The sequence below is a fragment of the Rissa tridactyla genome, chromosome 4, assembly GCF_028500815.1.
Source record: "Rissa tridactyla isolate bRisTri1 chromosome 4, bRisTri1.patW.cur.20221130, whole genome shotgun sequence".
Taxonomy (NCBI): domain Eukaryota; kingdom Metazoa; phylum Chordata; class Aves; order Charadriiformes; family Laridae; genus Rissa; species Rissa tridactyla.
The window spans coordinates 641,588-665,347 of record NC_071469.1 but is presented as its reverse complement, the minus strand read 5'-3'; the positions used below and the strand labels follow the sequence as shown (position 1 = coordinate 665,347).

The 23,760-nt window shown below is 50.6% G+C and overlaps 1 protein-coding gene and 1 long non-coding RNA gene across 2 annotated transcripts in view; one reads left to right on the top strand and one right to left on the bottom strand.

Moving 5' to 3' along the window:
- The window catches only part of IGHMBP2 (immunoglobulin mu DNA binding protein 2), a 45,510-nt gene that overhangs the window by 1,513 nt on the left and 20,237 nt on the right, over nucleotides 1–23,760 (top strand). Inside the window, exons 2-8 of the mRNA XM_054198274.1 lie at nucleotides 253–422; nucleotides 2,220–2,412; nucleotides 3,134–3,231; nucleotides 10,954–11,117; nucleotides 11,522–11,722; nucleotides 15,631–15,778; nucleotides 18,052–18,226. Of these exons, the coding sequence (XP_054054249.1) occupies nucleotides 253–422; nucleotides 2,220–2,412; nucleotides 3,134–3,231; nucleotides 10,954–11,117; nucleotides 11,522–11,722; nucleotides 15,631–15,778; nucleotides 18,052–18,226 (1,149 nt within the window). The remainder of the gene's footprint in view (nucleotides 1–252; nucleotides 423–2,219; nucleotides 2,413–3,133; nucleotides 3,232–10,953; nucleotides 11,118–11,521; nucleotides 11,723–15,630; nucleotides 15,779–18,051; nucleotides 18,227–23,760) is intronic.
- On the bottom strand, nucleotides 6,013–6,811 carry LOC128908324 (uncharacterized). The gene is made up of 3 exons (XR_008465904.1): nucleotides 6,709–6,811; nucleotides 6,463–6,590; nucleotides 6,013–6,051 (listed from the first exon to the last, which is right to left on the bottom strand). It is a non-coding gene; the product is annotated as an uncharacterized LOC128908324 (long non-coding RNA).

Sequence of the window (23,760 nt, the reverse complement as noted above, 5' to 3'; positions counted from 1 at the left end):
AGGAAAATACACATAACCAGATGTTACCTTTTCTCCAGGCTCTGCAAGCATCACCCTGTTTCCCAAAATGAGCCTGTGGAAGCCAATCTAGTTACGTCACTACAAAGTGATCACATAAACTAACGCTTCAACCAGCTGATGTCCCTTTTGCCATTATCCTCTGCCCATCTCCTCCCTCTTTTTCATCTTCTGAAGCTTTAAATCTCAGCTTCAGTCCAGCAAGTGGTTTTCACGCCTGTGTGTGATTTCCAGGGCATGGCAGGAAAGCGTCTCCCTGAAGGAACTGCAGCGCAGAGGCGTCTGCTTGCTGAAACTCCAGGCTGCCAACCAGAGAACCGGCCTCTACGGACGGCTGCTCATCACCTTTCAGCCTAGAAAATACGATTCAGACGCCGAGCTGCCCTGTAACAGTTTTGGGCCTGGTAAGTGATATTCCTGTCGGTGTAAAGTAGGTAAAGTAAGAGATGACCAATGTCTTCTTCCTAACATCTTTCTAATGTGATATTTATAAAGACTGAGCATTTGATATAAAAAAGAAAGGGGGAAAATGTTATGGCTACAGGATGAATCTAGAGAAAACCAGCCTCTTTTTCCCTTGGCTTGTTACAGACATGTATGTTGCAGCAGGTCATACTGCCAGTGATTAAAGTGCTGGTTTTCCTCCTGAATCAAAAACAAAGCCCTGGTCCCTTGTCATTAAAGATTTCACGACATTCTTTGTACAAGCCAAAGTGTTCACGCTTATGTCTTGCAGTAGGTAAGGAGCTTTTGTTACTTAGGCTTTAATTGCAAAACGGAAAGTGGATTTTCCTTTTCCTTCCTGAGTTGCCATATTTCCACCCTTCCCTGTGCTGTTATTTTTGGCAAGGAAGAGGAAGAAGTGAATTAGGTACCATTACTAGTTGACACACATGGATTTCTGTTGGAAATAAAGACTCACCAGCACATCAGCCAGTGCCCTTTTTATCTCATCCTCTGCCATCACTTCCATGAAAACCTGACCAGGAGTATAAGAGCTGGGCTGTTGCCTCTGGTGCAGGTGTCTGAGGAAGGTGAGGACGCTGTCTGCCATGCCGTAAGCAGCTGCGCGGGCTTGCCCCTCGGAAGGGCTTGGGTTTGACTGTGAAGTAGTTCCAAGGGAGTCTGCAGTATGCTCTCTGTTTTTTCCCTGCCGAGACCCTTCTCTTTTCCTTAGGCAGTGAGGGTATTGCCTTGTACTCTCCAACACTGGTCCACGAGAGAGAAGCTGGCTGCACCAGATGATTTTCTGGTTTAGTTTGCTAGGTCCTTTGCTAAGCAGATGCATTACGGGGAACCAGACTGTTTCTGACCCTGGTCACACCATGGCACTGTTTCATAGTGTGTTGAAGTTCAGTTCGTTGATGCATTTTGTCCCTCAGGCCTCCAAGCTGCTGACCTTTGAAATAAATGACTCAACGCAGATTGGGGTCCCGCCTTGACCGCATCTGCCAGGGCTCTTCAAAGACAAATAACATTGCTGTAGCTGTAAATTATTCCTGGGATGTAAGCACTTTAATGTAAGAGCTGGTGGACCTTACAGAGGAAAGCTTCCCATAATTCGTAAATCTCAAATGTAATCCTCAATGAACGTGAGCCCCAGCTAAGTTACAAATTTAGTCAGACATCCTACTCAGAATCTCTATTTCACCACGACACTGTGTAATTCCAGTCTCATCATCTCACAGTGACTGAAAAGCTGTAGCAAGTCCTTAAAAACCCCTGGTCTTTCTTAGTTCTGCTGACTGGCACATAGCAGTCACCTGGGAGGCACGTATTGTCGTGCAGACTCCTTGGCTACTATGAAAAGATAAAATGGATATAAAATGGTTTGTCTGAGAGTTCGGAGAAGTCAGGTTCTCCCAAGGTCTGTGTGGAAGCACGCTGGCTGTAGGGAGCACTGCTGGTCTCCACCCCAAGTCCTGCGGTGTGTGGAGGTCTGAAGGTGGCTGGTTAGTTGCTGTCTGGTGTCTTCTCACTGCGAATTGTCCTCTTGCTCCGTGCTGTCAGCTGAGGGAAGGATATTCTCCTTCGTTGTGGGCTGGACACAAATTCTGACCTTGGCAGGAAACAAGCTGTGGTTGGGGATGGTGGTCCTGCTGTCTGCACTGAACCACGCTTGGTTGCTGGTCTCCCCAAAAGAGCTTCTTTTCAAAATGTTTGCCCTGCTTCGTGCTCTCTCTTCAAACTTGTTTTTGCAGGGGACATTGTGGGCCTTTATGAGTCAGCTGGCCAGGGTGACCCGCTCTCCACCGGCATTGTAACACGGGTCACCTCCAAAGCCGTGACTGTAGCCTTTGAGGAATCTCGAGATGGCATGCTGAGCTTGGACCGAGAGAGCTCTTACCGCCTGCTGAAATTAGCCAACGATGTCACCTACAACAGGCTGAAAAAGTAAGGGCCACGGGGCTGCAGTTCACCTCCAGTCACTCTGCTCAGGAGTGCAAAAGGCAATTGAAAATTGTCCAGTTTGTTCTGGAAAAGCTCTTCTGAGACAGATCCCGGTTTACTTCACTCGGTTTGGTTTCTCTCCTTTCTTGTCCCATTCCTCTTACTCCTAGAGCAGCTCCACCTAGGGCAGGTGGACATGCCTTGCTTTTTCTGCTCACCACTGAGGGAACCCACACTGCAATAACTTAATGGGACACGTTATCCTACAGCATCACAACAGCCTAAATGTATCTACCTGCTGGCTGGTCCTGCTCTTCCCTCTTCCTCTCCCACCCCTCATCCCACACTCAGTGATGTATTTTGGTCCTGTGTTGTATCACCTCTGGTACTCACTGGATTCTGTGCAGAGCCTTTTCCATCCTGGCAGGAGAAGCGAATAGCTCTTTGCTGAATTAGTGTGCCGACAAGGCTCAGCACAGGGTCTGACTGTATCAAACTGGAGTGAGGGTAGAAAGTGGAAGTCTGGCCAGCATAAGGGATGTGCGTGTGAGGGTTGGGGGATGCAGCAGTTAGATAGGATTAGTCTGTTGTGGAGTTACGTTTTTCAGCTTTGGAAGAGTTGCATCTGTGCCCAAAGTCTTCTGTCACTGGGCTCTAAGGTGCGCAGGGATCTCTGAAGGAATTCATGCTGTGCGTGTAACCTGGCTGTTTTTTTCTTTGACAGAGCTTTAAATGCACTAAAGCAGTATCACGGCGGTCCAGCCTCTGCTCTGATCGACGTCCTCTTCTTTTCTTCTGAGCCGAGCGCATTCAGTGAAACAAGTAAGGATGCTGCTTTGTCAGATTGTATGCCAGACTGATGGCAGGTGCTGAATTGATCTTTCTAGAGAAATTTTCTGCACGCTTAGCGTCAGAGCCCCTGGAGCTTCACAGCCAAGCACCTGCACTGAGACCGCTACTGGTTTTAGTCTGCCTCGGTGTGTGAAGCGGAGAGTTAGGCAGTGGAGAGCTCTTTCAGATGGACTGGCAAGAGCAGCGATGTCGCTGTTATCGTGCTGGTTTTAAGCAAAGATATAGAAAGTTATTGTAGGGAAAGTGGGGGGAAATATTCCCTCTCCAGAGCAATCAGTGAAGCCTGAAGTTCCCAACCTACAGGATAAGGGCTCTGCACTCTGTCCCTGCCCAGTTAGGAGGACGCTTCCCTCTTCAGATGTCACATCTGACAGAGGCAAAGAGCCAGAGCCCTGAGTGATGGCTGTGCAGGCACTTCCCACACTGTGCTGCCATTACTCCTCTTCCAGTCCTCCCAGCCCTGTCTCTGGGGCTGGCCAGCTGAGAAGGGTGCTTGTGGTCTCTCACTTCAAGACCAGTTCTTTGATATTGCCCATGGGAACACAAATACCTTGGATCTTTGTGAAGATTTATCCACACCAAACACGCAGCTTGCTTAGCTCCAGGAAAGACCCGAGCATTGAACGTGAGCAATAAGTGGGGTTGCAACTGGCAGCATTGAACGCCTTCCATACTGGTTTATGGGTCACTGGACACACTTTGCTCATGGAAAGACACTTGTCATTGCTGGCGGAGAGACTATTTAGCTAGCTAGTGCTCACCTCTCAGAGCGTACCAAGTAAAGCTGAACTCTGGCATAAAACAGGCAAGATTTGCGATGAGGGAATTTGTTTGCACACATTCATGAATCTGAAATTCAGTTTAGTTTATGATGCATTTCTTATTTGCTTCCTGCCCCAATCCCATCCATAAACTTCAAAGATCAGAAACTGCCAGTGCTACTTCTATATTGAAAATCCAATAACTCTGCCTTCATGGGAATTAAGTGACTGCGGAACTACTTCGGTTTGAAACGGCATGAGAACACTTGTATTTTTATTTTTACAGCCTTCTGATTGTGTTCAGTCAAGTTGGAGATGCGCAGGCTGCTTTGGTTTTATCAAATACTTAAAACCTCGCAACTTGGTTTTACGAACAGCTGTCAAAAAATTGTGTATAAGTAGAATCCCCTTTTACTCACATCTTTTTTGATGTGAGTCTTTGGAAAAGTGAAAGACAAAGTTACACAGCTTACCCTTTGAGAGAAACCACGGGGAAACAAAAGCCTCTGATCACCAGGATATCTGAGTGCTCGGCAGCTACTAATGAGTATTGTCCCTTGGCAGAAAGGAAATATCATCTGGGCCGCAGAAATCAGGGAGCGAAGGCGGAGGGTGGATGGAGCTGGCAGTCTGTCTCTAAGCCATGCAGAGAGCTCAGCTCTCGCCACTCAGCAGCGTGACATGGGTGATACCATGCGTCCCTGCCTGGCGCCGTGCTGGCCGGGGCTCTGCTCGGTTCCCTCCCCACCACAGCTCCGTGTGCTCTGTGCTTGCTGTCGTGGCTTGTCGCTCCCTTTGCTTTGGTTGCCCACAGCGGTTCGCCTCTTTCACACACCCACTCCCATTCCTGCGGTGTACCTTCAGGCTGGGTCCTGAGACTGCGTACCCAGGGTCAAGAATTCATGTTAGTGCCAGTCAGTGCTTAGTCTGAGTCAAACCTCTTAGCCTTTTGGCTACCTAGGGACCTTGCTGTACTCAGGTTTTTAATATTGGATAAAATAATTAAATTTTAATGAACTAACTTTCTTAGCAGCTTCAACTCTGCTTTTTCCCTTATGGTAGCAGAAGTGCCTTTCTAATGAAGAAAAATTCCATTTCACCAAATTGCTCAGATGTGCCAAACTAAGCAGAGAGATGAATTTTAATCTCCCCAGCACTGGGAATATTGATAGATAGAAACATTCAGCCACATTAGCCAGAGAGAGGAGATGCAATATGAGAAGGCAGCATATAACCTGAGAACAGCAAAATGCTCTGGCAGAGCGGAAAGGCCTTCCATTTACCTTCTCAATTTATAGCTCTTTCTCCTGAACTAGAAAGATGTTATACTAGCCAGGAATTAAATAATAATGACTTTAACTTTAAATAGGTCCTGCAAGGTGCCTTGAACGGCCAGCCTCCACTGGGTTGACGGGGAGGGCACTTAGCAGCTGGCTGGATAAGTCTTGTCTCTTACACTTACACGATGGCACGTGCAGTTCCCCAGATACCCCATGTCTTAGGACACAGGAACGTGTCTCTGCAAATAGTACAGAAACTCATAGATGTGTGGACTGTCTGCAAAAGGCAGCAAGTGTTTCCCAGGAGCGTGCTCTGAGATAGAAGGACAGAAAAACCCCACAGCATTTCAGGCTGCCTCTCCTCCATGGCGCAGCATCTCCTGTCGTGACCAAGCATCTTTTAGCCGGGTTTCTTAGGGAGATGCTTTCCTGTATCTATCTCATCCCATCCATTATCTGATCTCAGACAAACCCGTCAGGACTCTGCGTTAATAAGTTCTGTATATCTCATAAAACTGGCTGTCTAGACACACATCTATATTAACACCATTCCAGGATGTAATATAAGCTCCACTCCAGTCAGAAGCCCAGAAAGCCAGGGGTAGGAGTGAGACCACGTGAACACCCACCGGAGAAAAAGCTAGCCCTGACACGTCTGCAGAAGAGGAAGGCCCAGAGCAGATCGGATCCGTACCTGGAGGGGGAGCATTTGTCACTGTCTGCTGTACAAAAGGTGGGGAAGAACCAAACTGCAAGGAGATTGAGAAGTAGAGGGTCTGTGGAAATCATAAGCACCCAGCTCTGTGCTTGGATGTTCAAGGGTGTTCTCACAAGAGCAAAATAGGCTCCAGCAAGTGATACGTGGAGCAGCAGAATGCTAAATCTGATTTTTTTAAGTGTGAGGAAAAAATTAGAAGCCTAATTTTTCAACCATGGGAGTCTTTAGGTGGGTTCTGATACCGCTGTGCATTTTCATAAAGCATGTAGAGACTTGATATCAAACTGCTTAGAAACTGGTCAGCAAGTTCAAGCTTTACTGGGGTGTGAACGGAAAGGGCAGCAGACAGCCAGCAGGCTGTGTGAGCTTCGCATCCCCAAAAAGGCGGGCTGTAGGTACCCGGGCTGCAGCACACCCTGCAGAGTTCAAACGCAGCACTCACCAGTACCGATGAAAGATGCGGGACGCGGTGGTTCTTTCCAGCAGCAAAGCTAGTGGAGACTCAGCGCCACGCTCTGCTCCCTCCGTGCTTTCTGCTGGTGGCTTTTTCCCAACATGGAGCCTCGGAACCTGGAGGGAAAAGGGAAAAGCATCTGTTTGCTGGGGTTTTTTGTTGTTTTTTTTTTTTTTAATTTTCCAAAAAGTTGGTTATACAGGGCCTCTTTAGGGCATACCCAAAAAGACTTACCTTAGCCTTCTGGCCTATCTAGCAAATAGCTTTTAGTTCCTTATTTTTTGCTGTGCTGCGTTGTGATCTTCTCCTGACCGGATCGCAGCTGCTGGGGTTATCTTGGGAGAGCAGGCTGCCAAATGCTGTGCCTGGAGCATCTATATTAAAGTCTGTGTCATCCCAGGAGGGTGCCTAAATCCAGTTGCCAACCGATTAGGTTGAGAAGGAGTCTGATAAAGCCAATGGAAACATGGTTTTGAAGTAGTTAGTGGCTGCTGGCGTCTGACCAGTGCATGATACTGGCTTAGTTAAAAACACAACACCAGTATGCACAGAAGGGTAATAATGACAAAAACAATGTAGTGCCCTTTTACCCAGCTCCCGACGACTGGCAGAGTGGCTGCTCCTACGCTAATTTGCACACAGCTATTTCCCAGGCTGTCAGGAAAATCCTGCTCAGTAGTGGGGGATGAATCCCTCCCAGTAGCAATGGGTACAGGCTCAGCTCCCACTGCAGCAATGTCCTGCAGCACGGATTTTGGGGGTGGGCTTGTATAAGATGTTTGTCAGTAATTGGGGAAAAAAACCGCCAGACTTTCGACCCTAAGAAGCCTGAAGTTAATTTGTACCAGCCTTCTCATCCCATGGCCTCTACAGGGAAGAGGAAATGTCGCACCATTGCTACTGCAGGATGCTTGGGTTGTCCCTCTGGGTGTAGCCAGGAGCATGTTTGGCCTCAGGGTTGAGCAGGGCCAGGGCTGATTGATAGACGTTTTGGGATCTGAACTGTGAGGGACAGCCAGGGGCTGTCTGTGGTTCAGAAAGCGGCTCCCCCGTGGCTGGTGCGTGGCAGGGTGTGTTGGAGGCTGTCTCTCCTACGCAAAGGGCACAGCTGAAATGCTAGTGGAGGTCACGAAAAACCTCAGAGCACTCTCACAAGCCTCCTCCCCTTGCATGGCCAGAAGAATTGTATTTGCTGAAGTTGCGCGCTGAATCTGTGCTTTTCATCTCTCCTCCTGAGCTGCTGGGGTTGTGTATAGGTTGAGGCGTTACCTATAGCACTGCACACCAAAGCCTAAGTCCTTTCAATACACTTAAAAATGCAACTCAGAATAAATATCCTTGGCATAACACAAAAACACTAGACAGGCTCTGGGAGGAATAACCCATGGAGTAGTGGAAAGGAGCATGTGAAGGTATCACCAGTGGGTAGATGGGATCTGCAGCTAAGAATGGGACTGGTTCCCACCACAAAGTGTTTCCAGCCCTAACCTTCTGCCTCCAGAAAGGAAACCAAGTGGGAGAATGAGTTCTCTAAAAGGCAGACTCTGAACTGAACAGGATTTCTGCTCTTCTCAGGCTCTCCAGGACGCAAAATCCAGAAGCCCATCCATAAGAAATGCTCTGCTTGGCTCTCTTCCACTTTAACCTCCGCTCATGGCCCAGAAGCATTTGGAGCTTTCACACCAGAGGTCTCCTACAAGAACCCCTTCCCTGCTGACGGCACGTCCGCAGGGCCCCCTGCCCATCCTGGTGGATGTAGAGAGAGGCTTTGCTTGCCAGCAGAGGCCAGCATTGCTCTGCTTGCCGGCTGGGCCATTCCCTTTGCTTTCAGAAATAAGGTTATGCTTTATTGTAGGCATAATCCTGTGCAGATAGCCAATAGCCACCCGCTCTCTCCTGTAGTCCTGGTCTAGAAAAAGCGAGGGAGTGCTCGTTTCTGCGCCCACACGTTAGCTGGCTCACGTGGAGCTCAAAAGGCATGGCTTATATCTACTTATGCCTATGGCTGTAAAAAGACATTGGAAAAGAAAAAGAAGGGAGAAAAAAAAGCCTAGTTAAAAGGCAGGGTTGTCCCCAGTAAAAGCTGAGCCAGTAGGCAGAGCACGGGGGAAGCACCAGGGATTTCTAGCAAAACTTCCTCGACTTCTTGGCATGAGTCGAGTGCATGTGACAAGTCACTTGCAAAAATCTTAAATGCTCCTTCTCCCTCTGCTGCCTGATACCTCTTGTCATCACAGGGGCCACGAAGAGGCCCTTGGGATCCATGGGGAAAACTAAGCAGTCCAGACAACTCGGCTGCCACATCCTTCACAGGGAGAGCAGGGAAAGTTCCTTGCTTCAGGCTTAATTACCCACCTAGATTTTGTCCATCCGTGTTTGGCTGCAGTTAGGTAGTACAGTGGAGGAGCTGGTCATGGGGTCCGCTTTGCTCTTGGTGCCTGTACACGCTGACGGTGAGGAATAGGCTTTGGAAGGTACATGGAGAAGTGAGAGGCCTCCAGCTCTGGAGAACGTGAGCTCTTCCTCCCAGGAGCTGTGTTTGGTTCCTTTCCTGGACTTGAATATCACCCTCCAGCCCACCTCTTCACCTGGACCGCCGGTACCACGCAGAAAAGTGTCTCGATTCCTGGAACTGTTGCCGGAGGGACAATCTTGATGGACAGGGTGATTGGTTTTTATTTTTTCAACGCTGCGCTCCTCAATCAAGTTGCACATCAGAGGCTGAATTACCTGACCAGCAACGAGACCCAAGGATGCAGATTGACATTCATCCCCTCCGCGGTCTCTGCTGGGGGCTGAGATGGGGACCCTTGCGCAGAGCAGGAGGCAGCGATGCAGAGCTGACGCCACAGGGCTAGAGCAGGGCTAACGGGTGTCTTCTGGGAGCGTGTGTGCAAATCCGAACTGATACTTACAAAGAGCTCTCGGGCCAGCCCTGCTGGAGTGGATAAACTGCATTTCTTCAGGTGAGCCGACGTAGAGCCCAGCTAGTGGATGGAGAAGAGTTGAGAGGAGCCACAGCATCCCCCCAGAGGCTCTGCCCCCTCCTCCCCGCTGCGGTGCCCAGCCCAGAAGAGCCCATCTCCCACCTGCCCACACAGCGACGCTCGGCAGCCTGTGATTAAAAGGGAAGAGGGCGTGCGTGTGGAGAAGCCTGTTTCTGATCTCATTCCTTGGGCAAGGAAATATCAATGACTCCTACGTCCCAGCTGTTCCTCATTGTGGGAAATGCCTTGCAGTTTTTAAGCTATTCTTTCTTTTTTCCCCAGGCCCACGGGATGCTTCCTAGTCTTCTCTTAGTCATTAGCACACTAACTCAAAAGCTACGTATAAAGCGAGAGGCGGGTTAACAGGAAAAAGTACCCGTAGTGCTGTTTCTCTCCTCCTCGCCAAGCATCTTTTTAACAAGTGTTATTTGTTTAACTCTGACCCCTCATTTAGTTGCGCTGCTTCAAAAGTCAGAGCCAGAGGCTGCACGGGAGTTGCACACAAGTTAACCTGCCATAGACCAGGGGAAACTTGCGTGCTTGTAATCCAGCTCTTAATGCAAAGATAGTGATAAAGCACATGATGCCCAGCAGGGAACGATGCCCAGAGATTGGTCTTACATAAGCTTTCGTGGGAACATTATTTTCAGTAAACCTCAGTGTAATAATGAGTCATCATCCCTGCTGTAATTAACTTCCATAATGAACAAGGAGATTAGCAGCAGGATTATGGGGGATGAGAATAAATATGGGTTTAAATTAGATAAATCTGGGAGGTAAAAAGCAGCTTTTGAGAATTCAGTCTTCTGCAGTGAAACCAATTCTCTTGTAATGCAATTTGCATATCTTTTCTCTTTTTTCCTTTCTGATCATTAAAGCCCAAACTAATTTTAGTTTTCAGCATTTATATCGCCGGTTTGTATCTTTTTCCCGCCTTCTTTTTCGGGCATTGTTGAGCAATATAGGACTGCTCTTTTCTGCTGCTTTGGCTCTAGTGCTGTGTTGGGTTTGTTAACTGCAACGGGAGCGATTTCTTTGCAAGATCAATTACTTCCCTCTTTTTATTGAAAGTTTACTAAATATGTTGGCTCACCTTTAAAATAAACCCAGACACCCTCCACACCCAGGAGATCCTACATGTTTGATGTTACAGCAAGTAAATGCCTCTCTAAATGCTGCGAAGTTGCGATACAGACTAGTTGTGCTCACAAATGCTCGCTCCTTCTGAGAAATAGCGGGGTGGGAGACGCAGCTGCAGGATGGGTCCCCTGCTCGGTCTGAAAGCAGAACAAGCCTTACTTTTACCAGCCTGGGCTCGTTTAGCCACCTGGGTGGGACACAGTATACCTTCCTCCCCAGGAACGCTGTTCTCCTTATCGAATTGATTTGGGCCAGCTACTGAGAGCTTCTTATTTGTATTGCTGGGTCTGTGCTGCTCCGCAAGCCCCCGGGTTAGGGCTGAGTCCGAGTGAATCTCCTGCTGTCTCCTCAGAGCCTCTAAAGCTTTACAATGAGTCGCTGGATGCATCGCAGAGGGAGGCCGTCTCCTTCTCACTGGCGCAGAGGGAGCTTGCCATCGTCCATGGACCACCTGGCACAGGGAAGACCACAACACTAGTGGAGATCATCTTGCAAGCTGTACAGCAAGGCCTGAAAGTGAGTACCAGTGGCCGGACGGTAGTGACAGTGATCCCCTTGGTTGATTTTGGAAACTCATTGGGCTCCCAGGCAGCTGGAGCAGATCCAGCAATAGCTGTGTTACACTGCAGAGTCTGTCTGGGATTGCAAGGACACGGGAGTTTCCCCTGTCAGCTAAAATTAGGTGCAAATAGGGGCTTCAAAAGCTCAGGTTTGCTCTTTATTGAGGACCCTGCACTAGTGCTTCAAAGCAGGGTGAGAATTGCCTTTGGTGTCTGGAGCCTGTGGAGATGTCAGTGATTTATTCCCCATAGATCAGTGTTGGTCTCCCTCTCTCTGCTGAGGGTCTTGCTGCCTGGACACTGTTGTGCCAGCGCTTTGCTGTCCTTGGCCGTAACAAGCACTTGGTTTCTCCCCTGCAGGTCCTGTGTTGTGCCCCTTCCAACGTTGCTGTGGACAACCTGGTGGAAAGGCTGGCTGGCTACAAAGCCCGCATCCTGCGGCTCGGGCACCCTGCTCGCCTGCTGGAGCCCATCCAGCAGCATTCCTTGGATGCCGTCTTGGCCCGTGGTGACAATGCCCAGATAGTGGCGGACATCAGGAAGGACATCGACCAGGCCTTTGTACGTGTCCCTGCAACATACCCTGTGGGGGTTACCTGAGTGCCAGCTCTCTAGATTAGTGATACCCGATCTGCTAGCCAGGCAGGCTACTTTGCCTCTAAAACCAGGGAACAACAACCCTGCCGCTTCTTGGATGTTCTTAGAAGACAATCACTGCAGCCAGGTTGCCCCAAAAAAATCAGTGGCCAGAGGCAAGTCACAGTGACTAGTCACATGCGAGCCACAGGCAGCGTGCTGCCAGCCTGCAGCCTGACTGAACCTGGTGTCTGTGGGTTCAGGGCACCAGGAGCCCGCAGTGATGCTCCCAGTCTGGATCTTGCTGCCTGCAGGCAGGGGTGGAGCACTGGTGGGCACGAGCATCTCTCTGCGGTCAGTCAGCAGGAGGAAGGCTGCTTCAGGGGAAAGGAAAAATAGCGTAGTGCAGGGGGCTAACAGTGACAGCTGGAGATACGCGCGGCCTTGATTAATCCCATTTGCTCTGGTTGGGAAGCATTTTACCTGGCCTTGGAGGAAGGGAACTGGGGAAGGCTTCTGGCCTGAGAAGGTGTCTCAGAGAAAACCTCTCTGCCAGGGGCTGCCTGAGCCTCCTCGGGCACTCGCCACCAGGGCTCGTCTTCATCTGCTGGAGAAAGAGCCGAGGGCAAAACTCCTGCTATCCGATTTCCTCACTGAAGTGGCAAAATCATAGTCATTGCTGCTGCGTGGGGAGATGCTGCAGTGCCCTGCTCTCCAGATTATCTGTCTAGCATCGTTCATGCAGTCCTCTTCACCAGAGAGCGAGAGAAACATTCACATCATTAATTCACTTCCTAACGAGATGTCTGGCTGTCCTGACACTCCCTCCCACTCTCAGCCACCTCAAGTAGAAAGCAGAGTACACACTATAAAAATTCATCCTTAATTTCTTCCTTCCCAACCTAATTTTCCTAAACTTAATTTACAAAGTCGCTCTTTTATGTGAGATGATAGGCTTTGGTACTAATTACATTTCCCCCCCGCTTCCCCTTCCAGTAGCAGCATCGTCCGCAGCCGTTTTGCAGATGTATCTGGCTCAAGAGCGAGCCTGTCTCCATCAGAGGTGCAGGAGGGCATCTCGTACCCCTGCACATGTTGGGACGTAGCTGGCCCTGCCCTTCAGTAAGGCACTGCACAGTCACTGTATGAAGCGACGCAGAGCAAACGTGGCTTTCAGCTCCAGGAACATCAGTCTGCAGCCACCACTAGGCAGTGGCTCCAGTTTTCCCAACCATGGTTATTTTTCCTCTTTCCTCTCCTTGTGAGGCACTTTGAAAGGTGGGAGGAGGTTTTTTCACTGCTGATTTCCATAGTAGAAGAGAGATCAGGGAGAAAGCAGAGCCTTCAGCACGGAGGTCTCCATCTGCTGCCTCTGTAGAGCAAGGGGTGCGTGGTGGTGGGAGATAGGGACTGGCCACCAAGGCTCGTTCTGCCTCGAGATACCAAGCAAAGCCCCAAGAGCTGACGTACTGCTGCAGTCCAGCTTGCATAGCAGTGCTTTAAGCTGCTCATGACCAGGTCTTTCACAGAAGATGCACCTGATGCATTAGTATCTCCTTCCTTCTGGGCTGCGGAGAGCCCTCCTCTGAGGTCCTGGCCCATCTTCCCCTCATTCTGCCTCAGTTTCTCCCCTGCAACATCCCCTACTTGCCCCTGTAATAATTTCTTCATCCACTCCACATTTTGACTCTTCTCACGCCTTTCCTTCACCACTACCCCCAACCACAAGAGAACTAGTAATATAAATGGAAACCTGTGCTCTCTTTGCACATTTTCTGCCCCTTTGTGTCTCCTTCTCTCACCTGTTCAGGCTTCAAGCTTTCCAGGACATCAGCTTCTGGCTGCTCTTTGCACCAACAAGGGTGCAGTCCCCCAGCACCTGAGCGAGAAAGGCAGCACGGGTGCAGTGGTGGTGAGCAGGGTCAGCCAGCACATCCAGTCCAGATCACCAGACAGGTCTGGAGTGATGAGACCATCAACTCTGGAAGGTGGCCAGGCCACCAGGGTCAGGACACAACCCTATAGCTCAGGGCAGGGGCAAGGTCCCACCTTAAATGCAGCTCCCAGACCAACGCGGGGCGGGGGGGAGGCACTCAGATGAGGCAGGTCAGGACAATTAGAGCCTGCTGGCACCCACAGAGTGCTAACGAGGGGTGGGTGGGATCCAGGCCCCCGCGTGCCAAGCGCTATCCTCGGGGCTGGCTGTCCTGCTCCATTCCCTGGGGACGGGGCTCCCTGCGCCCGCAGGGTTCTCGGAGCTGAGTCGGCCGGGCGTTTGGATCCTAATGTCACCAGCCAACGTCAGAGCGCAGTTGCCGTTGTTAATTTGCTAACTAGATCTCTTTGCAGAACAGACGTTGAACTTGGCCCTACTGGCACCATCAGTTTTGCTCTCTAATCTTCCTCTCTTTCCGGCAGAGAGGGAGTCGATGCCGGTCTGCTCTGGCCCCCGGCTCAGTGGCGCTCAGGACTGGCGCCTGCCCTGGCCCTTTAGATCAGGCTCAGGAAAAGATGCCTGTGGGATCCCGTTACCTGCGTGTCTGTCTGTGATCCCTCCCCGCTAACTTCTGGGCCTGTCAGCCCGTTTTGACTACACTTGGCAGACATGCAGAGGTTTCACGGGTGTTAAATACCTACAGGTTTAACCCAGACAGGTGGCTGAGTAGAGGGGCGAGACGCATGAACGTCTTTCCTAGGGAAAAGGCTGCAATACGAGCTGAACCACGTTAGACAGCGGCGAATCCATCCATACAGAGGATGATCACAGGAACCATCAGGTCTTATTGGTTTGGCTGCTTAGAAGAGCTTCTGTCTGCAGCCGTTTCAGCTTTCTCAAGTCATCAGCCTTACCTCCAAGGAAATAGTCCAGATTTCCATAATCCAAAGCACAGGTAGCTTTCTCAAGGTGACTTGCGGTGAACAGTAGCTTGGCCATTGTTCCTGTAGCTGCTGGTCTGTCGCTGGGGAAGCGCTAGCAACGAGTGGTGATGATTTGATGTGTTAGATATAGTTAAGAGGCGTTGCTAAAAAAAGCCATGAGCCTGTCTAGATATTGCTGTGAATCATTTAGAGCGGCTCCGAGGCGCCTTTTTAACAACGCAGAGCTGCTGCTTTGGCTGGACGCGGTGCAGTCGGCTTGGGGAGCCCTGCTGCTTCAAGGTCACTGGGAGGCAGAGGGTCCCTGCTTCCCCCGAGCGACGGAGCAGAATGGGATAGGAAGTCCAGGTTCCTCAGCCAGCAAAGGCGCGAGACCCTTCTTCCCCTTAAGCCTAATCACCATCAGACATTACTCCCTGCTTTGTGCCCAGGTGCTTTGGCTGGTGCATAGATTCGGACGTCAGATGGACTGAAGCATCTGACCTTCTCCCTGCTGGTCTTTGGGGCACCGGGAAAGTGCCCAAAAAGCACAGGGCAGAGCAGGAAGACTGGACAGAGGATTTAAGGGCAGCGAGTAACTCCGCAACGCTTTATGCTCATAATTCAAGACTATCGAAATGTGCAGCCAGAGGAGGTTAAGCGTGGACTGAGTCTGAGAAATCACTGTCTGCGCCCTGAGTCCTGGTGTTACTCCTGGTGCTCCCGGGTGGCCTGACGGGCAGCAGTGTTCTCATTGTGCTGCGTCATGCTCAGGGCCTGGGGCTGTATTGATGCGGTCCGTCTCTTGCACAGACAGAAATACTCCGTATGCTTCAGGCAGCGCTGGTGGAGGAAGGGGCTATGGCAGGGAGAGGGAAGAGAAACCAACGTTTCATGGGGCCGATTACGATGAGCCCATGTTTCATGGTGGACACAGAAAAGCCACACTGTACCTGGGTTCTTCGGTTATCTGAGAAGCTGAACTTACCTCGAGGGCTAGAAACAGTTTGTTCTATCTTGATTTTTCTATTTCATAGGCAAAATCCAAAAAGGCTCAAGACAGGGGAGAGCGGAGCCACTTTCTCCATGAGATTAAGGCGCTGAGAAAGGAGCTGAAAGAACGAGAAGAAAGTGCCATGGCTGCAGCCCTCACCCGTGCCAGTGTTGTCCTTGCTACTAATACAGGTGCGAGATCTTCTGTTTCTTTGCTGTATTTTACCTCACTTGCCAGGGCTCAGGTGAACCTTGTGCCCCGCAGTGCAGCATCCTGCCAGGACAGGAGGGAGCCTTAGTCTTCCCACTCCAGGATCCTGGGAGTTCGGTGAGCTTTGCTGCATCCCCAGTGGGATTCTCCCTGCTCGCACTCCAGCACGTGATGTTGTTGTTTGGCAAAGAAGGTCTAGAATGGCCTTTGGTGTGAGCCAGCGTGGCCCACCTTCGTTAGCTCTGAGTAGGAGCTGAGCTTCCAGTGAGTAAACAAGTGCTAGCGGAGGTGTGCAATCTGCTTATTGATTTCCTAAGTCACATGGAATTGCTTTCCTGCTTGGATAATTTCCATGGGTGATGGAATACGGCACATGTTCCCATAGCCTGGTCTCAGGCTGCATGTATTTGGTTAGTTCTGTAAGTCACCAAGTGGTGTAAGCGACATGGGATTTAGGGAACGGTTCCCGGTATCCGTCAGGCAGCACGTGTAGGCACAGCTACAAGGGGGAAGTAACACCCTCGCGATCGAAGGGGAGCGTTAAGTGCTTCGAGTTTAACACCTGCTGAAGCACTTTTCTAGATCAGATGTGTGATGCCCCAGGGCCCACTTATATTCTTCAGATTTGGTTGCTCAGGGATTGTTTTCTGAAGTGAAACATCAATGATTTTAGGTCACAAAAAGGAATCTCATGGGGCATTCACAAGTTACTTGTGTGAACATTAAAGGAAAGGTAAATCCTTCCAGTGCATTATTTGCTGGGAATTGGCCCCTCACTTCTTTTAACTTTGCCTGGAAAAGCAGGGGGAGGTTTCCTTTTTTCAGTAAAACTGATATTTTTTGCTGGCCGTTGCGTTGATCGGATGTGATTTTCTCCCGGCGCTCCGGGGCTCGCTAGCCAGCGTGAGCTCTGAGCAGTTCTGCTTCAGCGGGAGGTGGCGGGCAAACAAGGGGGTGGGATTTTGTGTTTTTCCCAGTTAAGCAATCTTGGTATTTGTCTGAAACCGCGTAGTTTGATGGGAATTAGTATTTATGCAAGCCAAAGTGCTCTGTTGCTAGGTTCAGCTGCGAGAGAATTTAATCATGGCAACAGAGGGGCACTGGTGACCTTTAGTTAATGGGCGCTCGATAAGCTCAAGTCGAGCTGCAGGGCTGTGAGGGAAGGAGACCGTCCGCCCCGCTGCCTGCCACCTTGGCACAGGCTTTTTAGATAGAGAGGACCTTTCTACTTCTTTTTCCTTTCACCTTCGGCACGGCAAAATTGCAAGCTGTACGTCCCTTGTTACCAGAGTGGGTTCGTATAGGCTGGCAAAAAATTTTTCAAAGGCAGACACGGTGTGTCAGTTGACTGAAGTGATGCAAAGCTGGAGAGGCAGCAGGATTTACAGCGGCAAAGCCAAATCCCCTCTCATCAGAGCTGCTTTCGGAGCCGCGCTGCAACAGCACGGAAGCTCTTGAGAAAACATTTCTGTGAACACCATGAAGAAAAATCTCCTTGTCTGGCATGCTTAACCCTCCTCTCCTCCTTTTGCATCCCTTTTCTCACGAAGCGCAGTGAGATTTTTGATGCCTCTGAAACTCAGAGTGCTGATCAGTGTGTGGGTCACTGTCGGCTCACGTCTGGATTGTGGTAGGACCTGTGTAAGGGTTATTTGGCTGACATTACAGATGGGAGTCTGATGTAAAAAAATAGCCCTTGCGGTGGTTGTCTGAGGAAGTCTCCTGTGCTTTCCCTTCTCCGGCTGCCACCAGCACGGACAGAGCTGCACAGCCGGGGCTCGGCTCATCGTTCCCTGGGGGTGCCCCTGCGTGCCTCAGGCAAGGCGAATCCCCGGTCCATCATCCGTTCAGTTTTAGTCGGTGAGAAGCTGTGTTTGCGTTTGAGGGCAGAAGGGGAGTGGGTGTTCATTAGTGCCTTTGCTCTGCTCCTGCTCTGGGTGAAGTATCGGAGCATATTGTTCTGTTTGCCATCTTGGTTTTGCTGTGGTTTTCAAAGATACTTGGAAGCTTTTGGGCCCAGATGCCGGGGGAAAGAAGGCCAAACAGAAATTGGCAAAACCAATTCTGACGTATACATATCAATGTATGTGTGTTTGGCATGGACTACAGAGCTGCATTTCTAAATCTCTGCAAAGAAACATTATTTTACCCGCCTCCCTCAGTCACAATTAAAGTGTGTGCGGTTTATTTTAAAAAAGAGGTTGCTCCTCTTCTGTGCTCCCCGGCTAAGCTCTGCACCCTCTCCTTTAATCAGGTGCTTCCTCCGACGGCCCACTGAAGCTGCTTCCTGAAGATCACTTTGACCTGGTGGTGATAGACGAGTGCGCGCAGGCGCTGGAAGCCGGCTGCTGGGTGCCTCTGCTGAGGGCTCCCAAGTGCGTCCTGGCCGGGGATCACAAGCAGCTTCCCCCCACCATCCTCTCTCACAAGTAAGGAGCGCTTCGCGGTCCCTTATTTATGCAGCCAAATGCTTCCCAATGCCTCAAGTGTCAAGACTTTTCATTAATGTGGATTATTTATCGGTATGTCCCGTGAGCTGGGTTTGGTCACACTGCCAGAATTGCCTCACACCTGTTTTGCTGATAGCCACTGCTTCAAGTTTAACGCGCTCCGTCTGAGCGGGCTTTCCTATCGCACCAGGACGTGACGCTCGGTCGCTTTACCTGCTGCTGAGCGAGCCACGTAATAGCGAAGTGCACGTGGTCAGCACGGCGCTGGAGAGTCGCCTCGTGTGCTGCTGAGCGCCTGCTGGGCGCCTGCTCCAGGGCTTGCCAGGGTTTGGAGTTCGCAGAGAGGGAGAGCAATCCGACAGGCAGCCTTTGCCCCGCTCTGGAGTTGCTGGGAATTCTCAAAGGCGTGTGGCGCTTGCCCGTGGGGCTCTCATCCGTGCGGGAGCGGAGACGGTGCCTGCAGGAGTCCACACGTTGCATCCAGTTTTGTGGGAGCAACTTTAGGCGGGTTACCTTGGTAGAGCTGCTAAAGCAAACCCCAGAAACAGAGGTGATTCCGTACGGGATCCTGGCCATTCTCAGCGGGAATACTTGCTCACACCACGACAGGGAGCTGTCTGCCTTTCAAATGCTGCTGCGCTCACTCCGCACAGGTCCTTTGAGCTGCACCAGGGGCACAGTCCAGTAGCCAAATTCCCAGCCTTCTCTGAGATTGCCTTTTGCCCTTGTCCCACACTTTCTTAGGAGCTGTGTGCCTGCAGCGGAGAGGATCCTCTGCAGAAAAAGCAGGGCAGAGGGGGAGGTGGGGTGCAACGAGGCAGGAGGAATGCGCAGGAGCTCACACCAAGCCGTGTTTCAGGGAGATGTGTCACACTGGGAAGGTCAGAGGTAGCTCTGCAGCATCAGGGAGACAGCTCTGCTCAAAAAGCCTCTGGAATGATGTGGGGCCTTCCCCTGCCTGCCACGGCCCCTGTACCGGGGCAGGTGCTGCTGCTTCTGCTGGGGGACTGGCGGGTGCTCTCTGTGGACTTGTCTGCATCCTTCCATCCATCACCTGAAACGTGCCCCGGCTCCAGAGAATTCAACGTGCTGAGCTTGTGTTGTGTGCTCTGCTTTTTCTCTTACGTGAGAAGGAGTACTTACGCTACGCGCTTCTATTGGATTACTCAAAATTGCGTATATTCTAAGAGATGTTCTTCCTGAGAGACGTATCTTCAGCAGAGATATTTGTTCAATTCTGCTTGCTTAGCAGCACTTGGTTTGAATTCTTCGCTTTCTCTCTGTCATGCAAAGTAATTTTCAGACTGGTTAGAAAGGTTGTTCAAAAAACAGTTTAAAACAATCACGTCAGCCATTCCAGCTAGAAAAACGGTAAGCAAGGTGAAGGTGAACAAAACAGAGACACAAATTCTGTGTCTGACCAGTATTTATGTATTCTGTTATATGTTCTGACCAGTATTTATATATAAACTTTTAAGTGTTTGTTTTTAAGAAAGATAATCTGTTTTTCTACATGAGGTTTCCTTGCGCCTGGCAAGAAGGGTGGCCTGGTTTACCTCCTCTTGGCCGACTGCAGGCTCTGTAGAGTGAGTTCAGGCTTACACTTAGTTTAATCCAAGTCTTGTCTTCCCTTTATTAAATTCTGCTTCTGTGGTTCCACATTTATTTATTACATTAATGTGGGAGTTGGCCCACTGAGATGCTGCAACGCGTTATCACACGCACCACAGTGATTATAAAACCTCACAATACCTACAACATGCTCATTAAGAGCAATTAGTCTGTGGCAGAAATCTGTGGCTAGTGGAAATTGCCTGGGCTTCGAGGGGATACTCCGCATAGGACCGGGGAGCCTGCCCGTAGTTTAAAATATAAATGTGCGCATGTTTATCTAGCTCTAGAGCTGCAATTCCTGAACCGTTATTGTGCAGAAGCAGAGAAATAGGCCTGACTTCATAATCTTTCTCTCCTGCTTCCAAAAAAATAATGAGCAAGGTACATATCTATAATCTCACTTGAATTTTGAACAAGGGAAATGAGAAATCCAGGGGAGGCAGCGGCTCACGGCAGGTGGCTGAGAGACGGCGCAAATAACGTTAAGGCACGGTGTCGTCTCCTCGTTTTACCCTTATCAGATGCACAAACGCGTGTTGCGTTGCGGAGCCGGGCAGGTGATAAGCTCGCTCACTCCTCCGCTGCCCGGCGGCTGTGCCTGGGCTGGGGAAGCGCAGGAGCAGCCCGTCCCAACCCCCTTCCGTCCGTCTCGCTGGCTATTCCCTGGGAGGTGCGGGCTGCGTCTCTGGGCCCAGGTTTTCCCCATCTGTAAATTGGGAGTAAATAATTTTATCTCCACGCAGAAGCCAAGCGGCTGGCCGTGGCTGGGGAGCTGGAGGGGCTGTACTGTCTGCGGAGCCGGCAGATGTTATTAGCCCGGGGGGGGAAGTGGCAGGCGGGCTAGCTGGGGGCTGGAGCCTCCCTTGCTTGCACCGGTAGGGAATTGCTTTAATCTGGAGTCAGGTAACAAAGCCGTTCCCAGGAGAGAAGAGCTCCTCGCCTGATGCGCAAGGTACTTTTTGGAGTAAGCACCTGGTTACTAGCAAGAAGAAATTTGCACTTCAGTCCTTCTAATTTCAGGTTATCATTCTTTTCCTTAAGTGATGCGTGAGGCTGGTCGTCTCCACCAGGGAAACTGTGCCGTCGGTGCATAATGCCCCCGTCTTTGTGCTGTGCTCGGCCGGCAGGATTCATCCCGGCTGCCATTCTGAGCGGTGGCACTGGTTTGAGATTTTCATGCCTCTCTCTGCTCGGGCCAGTAAGTTGTTCCAAATTATGAATAAACAGAGAAGGAGGAGCTGGATGCCCTTCGCCTGCAGACGCTTCTGGTTGTGGAAGCACAGTTGCTCATCTCTGGGGCCCAGAGCCCTTCCCACAGCAATGCTGATTTGCGCGATCAGCAGCTGTAGGGGGATGAAGATGCTCACCCGTCGCCGTGGTCCTAAGCCAGCAGCGGCGTCCTAGTGAGGCAGACAGGGCTGGCCAGCCCCAGGAACAGAGCCTAGAGACTTATTGTCCCAAGACTGTCAGATTGAGGGCAAAGTGTGGTAGAAACGCCAACTCTGTTACTATGGGTGAACGCTCAGCTGGTGTCAGTTTTGGCCCCTCTTTGAAATGAGGCAGACTTTCTTCAGAAGAGCGTTACATCACCTGCCCCGCTCCTCTCCGCTGCTCCCTCCTGATGGCTGAGGTGGGAACCTTCGCGGGTGCTGCACCGTGGAGACGACAGCAGAGAGCTCCTTGTCGGTAGGACCCATCTGCTGCAGATCCCCTGGGTCTCCTCCTGGCCCTGCTTGAGCAGTTGCGCTTCTCTCTCCCTCGGTTTTGAGTTCGTTTGACTTTGCAGTGGAAAACTGCCACTAGTTTGCATCTCCGCTGTGGTCACAGGTGGTCATAATGTCCTCTTTCTCCCTCAGAACCGCTGGTTTGCTCCTTAGACCCTATGGGCGTGACTTGGACCAAGCTGTTTGGCCTTGCCGTTCCCATTGTTTTTCTTTTAAAAGAGCTTGACAGTTTTGTTGTGCATTTTGCATGTTTTCTTTCCGTGTCTTTAAAATCCCAGCTGCACAAAGAACTGGTCTTTGTAAATTAAGAGAGAGAGTGGGTGGGAGTCACATCTTCAGCCTCGGCAGGGCGAGCAGCTGTGCAGGGAGGTCAGTCGTGAGGTCAGCTCCCATCTCTTGTGGGGCGGTCCCTTTTGGGCAAGAAACCTTGGGGATATTTAAACACTGTGTCACTCCGTGCCCTTCCTACAGTTCAATAGATTTAAAATAAAATAGAGCAGTGAATCAATAGTGTTAACAGATTTATATCTCAGCCTGGCTTACCAGTAAATTATGATCCGAAAGCTTGCTCCATTAAACAGAGTTATTGCTCCAGGCATCAGCACGTCCATGACCCAGGTGCTGGTCAGAGAAGCCACCAGTCACCAGAGCTCAGCCGCGCAGACGGTCGCCGTTTGGAAGACAAAGTGCAAGAAGCTGAGCTGACTTCAGCGTCCTTGGGAGAAGTATGGGCTCTGCTCTCCGACGCTGCCGCTCGCCGGGCAAGTCTCTCTGGGTTCGCCCCCAAGGCAAAGCTGCCGTGATGCTGCTGCCCATGCCAGCCCGGCTCCCAGTTCCCCGACTAACTCTGGAAACCTGTTAGCTGCCGTGAAGCAAATCCGTCACGGTGTGAAAGTCTGGGAAATCTGCAACTCCGTAAGAATAGATGACAAAGCCAAGAGCTGAGTTTGCTCCTGCAACCCGGGGAAAGCCATCACGTGATGGCCACAGCAGAAGCCGCACAGGAGGGAAGCGGAGGAAGCCCAGCTTTCAGTATTTGTTATTGAGGTATGTTAGTTTAGCACTGGAAAACTCCAGCTAATACCCGTTGTGGAAGGCATGGTGTATATAGTGTGAGATGGTCCCTGTTACCATCTCAATAAACAGAGTGAAGGGGCAAGAGGGATTATTGTCCCCATCTCACCCCACGTCATACAGGAAACCTGTGATGGCTTCAGCGACTGAGCGAGGTGTCTTGAACCCCAGCCTGGCGTTCGTCTGCGAGTCCGTTTTTCTTGTCTTTCCCCTCACCGCTAAGGGCTGGCATCTTGTTATGCAAAGTTATTCTAAATTGAGTGTTTTCAAGCTTTGCCCGTTGCTCAGGTGGATGCCTGTTGCAAGACTGAGCATGCAGAAAAACAAGTGGAAAAATAAAGCTTTTTGAGCTATTTACGGCTTTACCTTTCATCTCAGCGGGAGCCCTGGGTAGCAGCCCCACAGGTATTAATGGCAGACGGGTACACTGGTCGGCGTTAGCGGTACATACAGGAATCGGAATGGGGTGCTCATCAGGCAGGCGCTGATCTGGAGCCTTCCCCTCCAGTCCTCGCCTCCGGCTGGGAGCAGCAAAAATCCCCTCTCCTCTTTCCAGATGACCAGCGTGTCCCTCAGCTCTGCAGCTCCGTCGAGCAGAGGGCTCTTGGACAGACATTTGAATCTGCAGGGGCTTGAAATAGCACAATGCACAGCGTTTGTCCTGTAGAAAAAATCCGGGATGACACGTTTTATCCGGGTAGAAAGCAAAACTGTCTGATGCTGAAAGAAGAGAGTTCCTTTCTTTCAGGCTCTCTTGTTGTCTAGTTGAGCCCCGCAGGCAGCTTGTGCCGGAGAAGGCGTGCGGTGAGGTCCAGCCGGAGCAGCTGACAGCGTTTGGCTCAATAGCCTCCTAATTAAATACAAAAGCTAATAATTTTTGATCAATTAGAACTTATTTTGAGAAATCCAATTACATTTCAGATAAATGCTTTTAAAAAAATTATTAGCTCTTTTCCTTACAGATCTGAACTCTGGCCTTGTTTTTAATTGCTGCCCCAGTAAAAGCATTTGCTTTATCGAAGACGGCAGATAACAGGGGTTTCCCCTCCACAGCACCGTCCCCGGCACCGTGCAAATGAAGCCGGGGCTGGAGAGCACCGC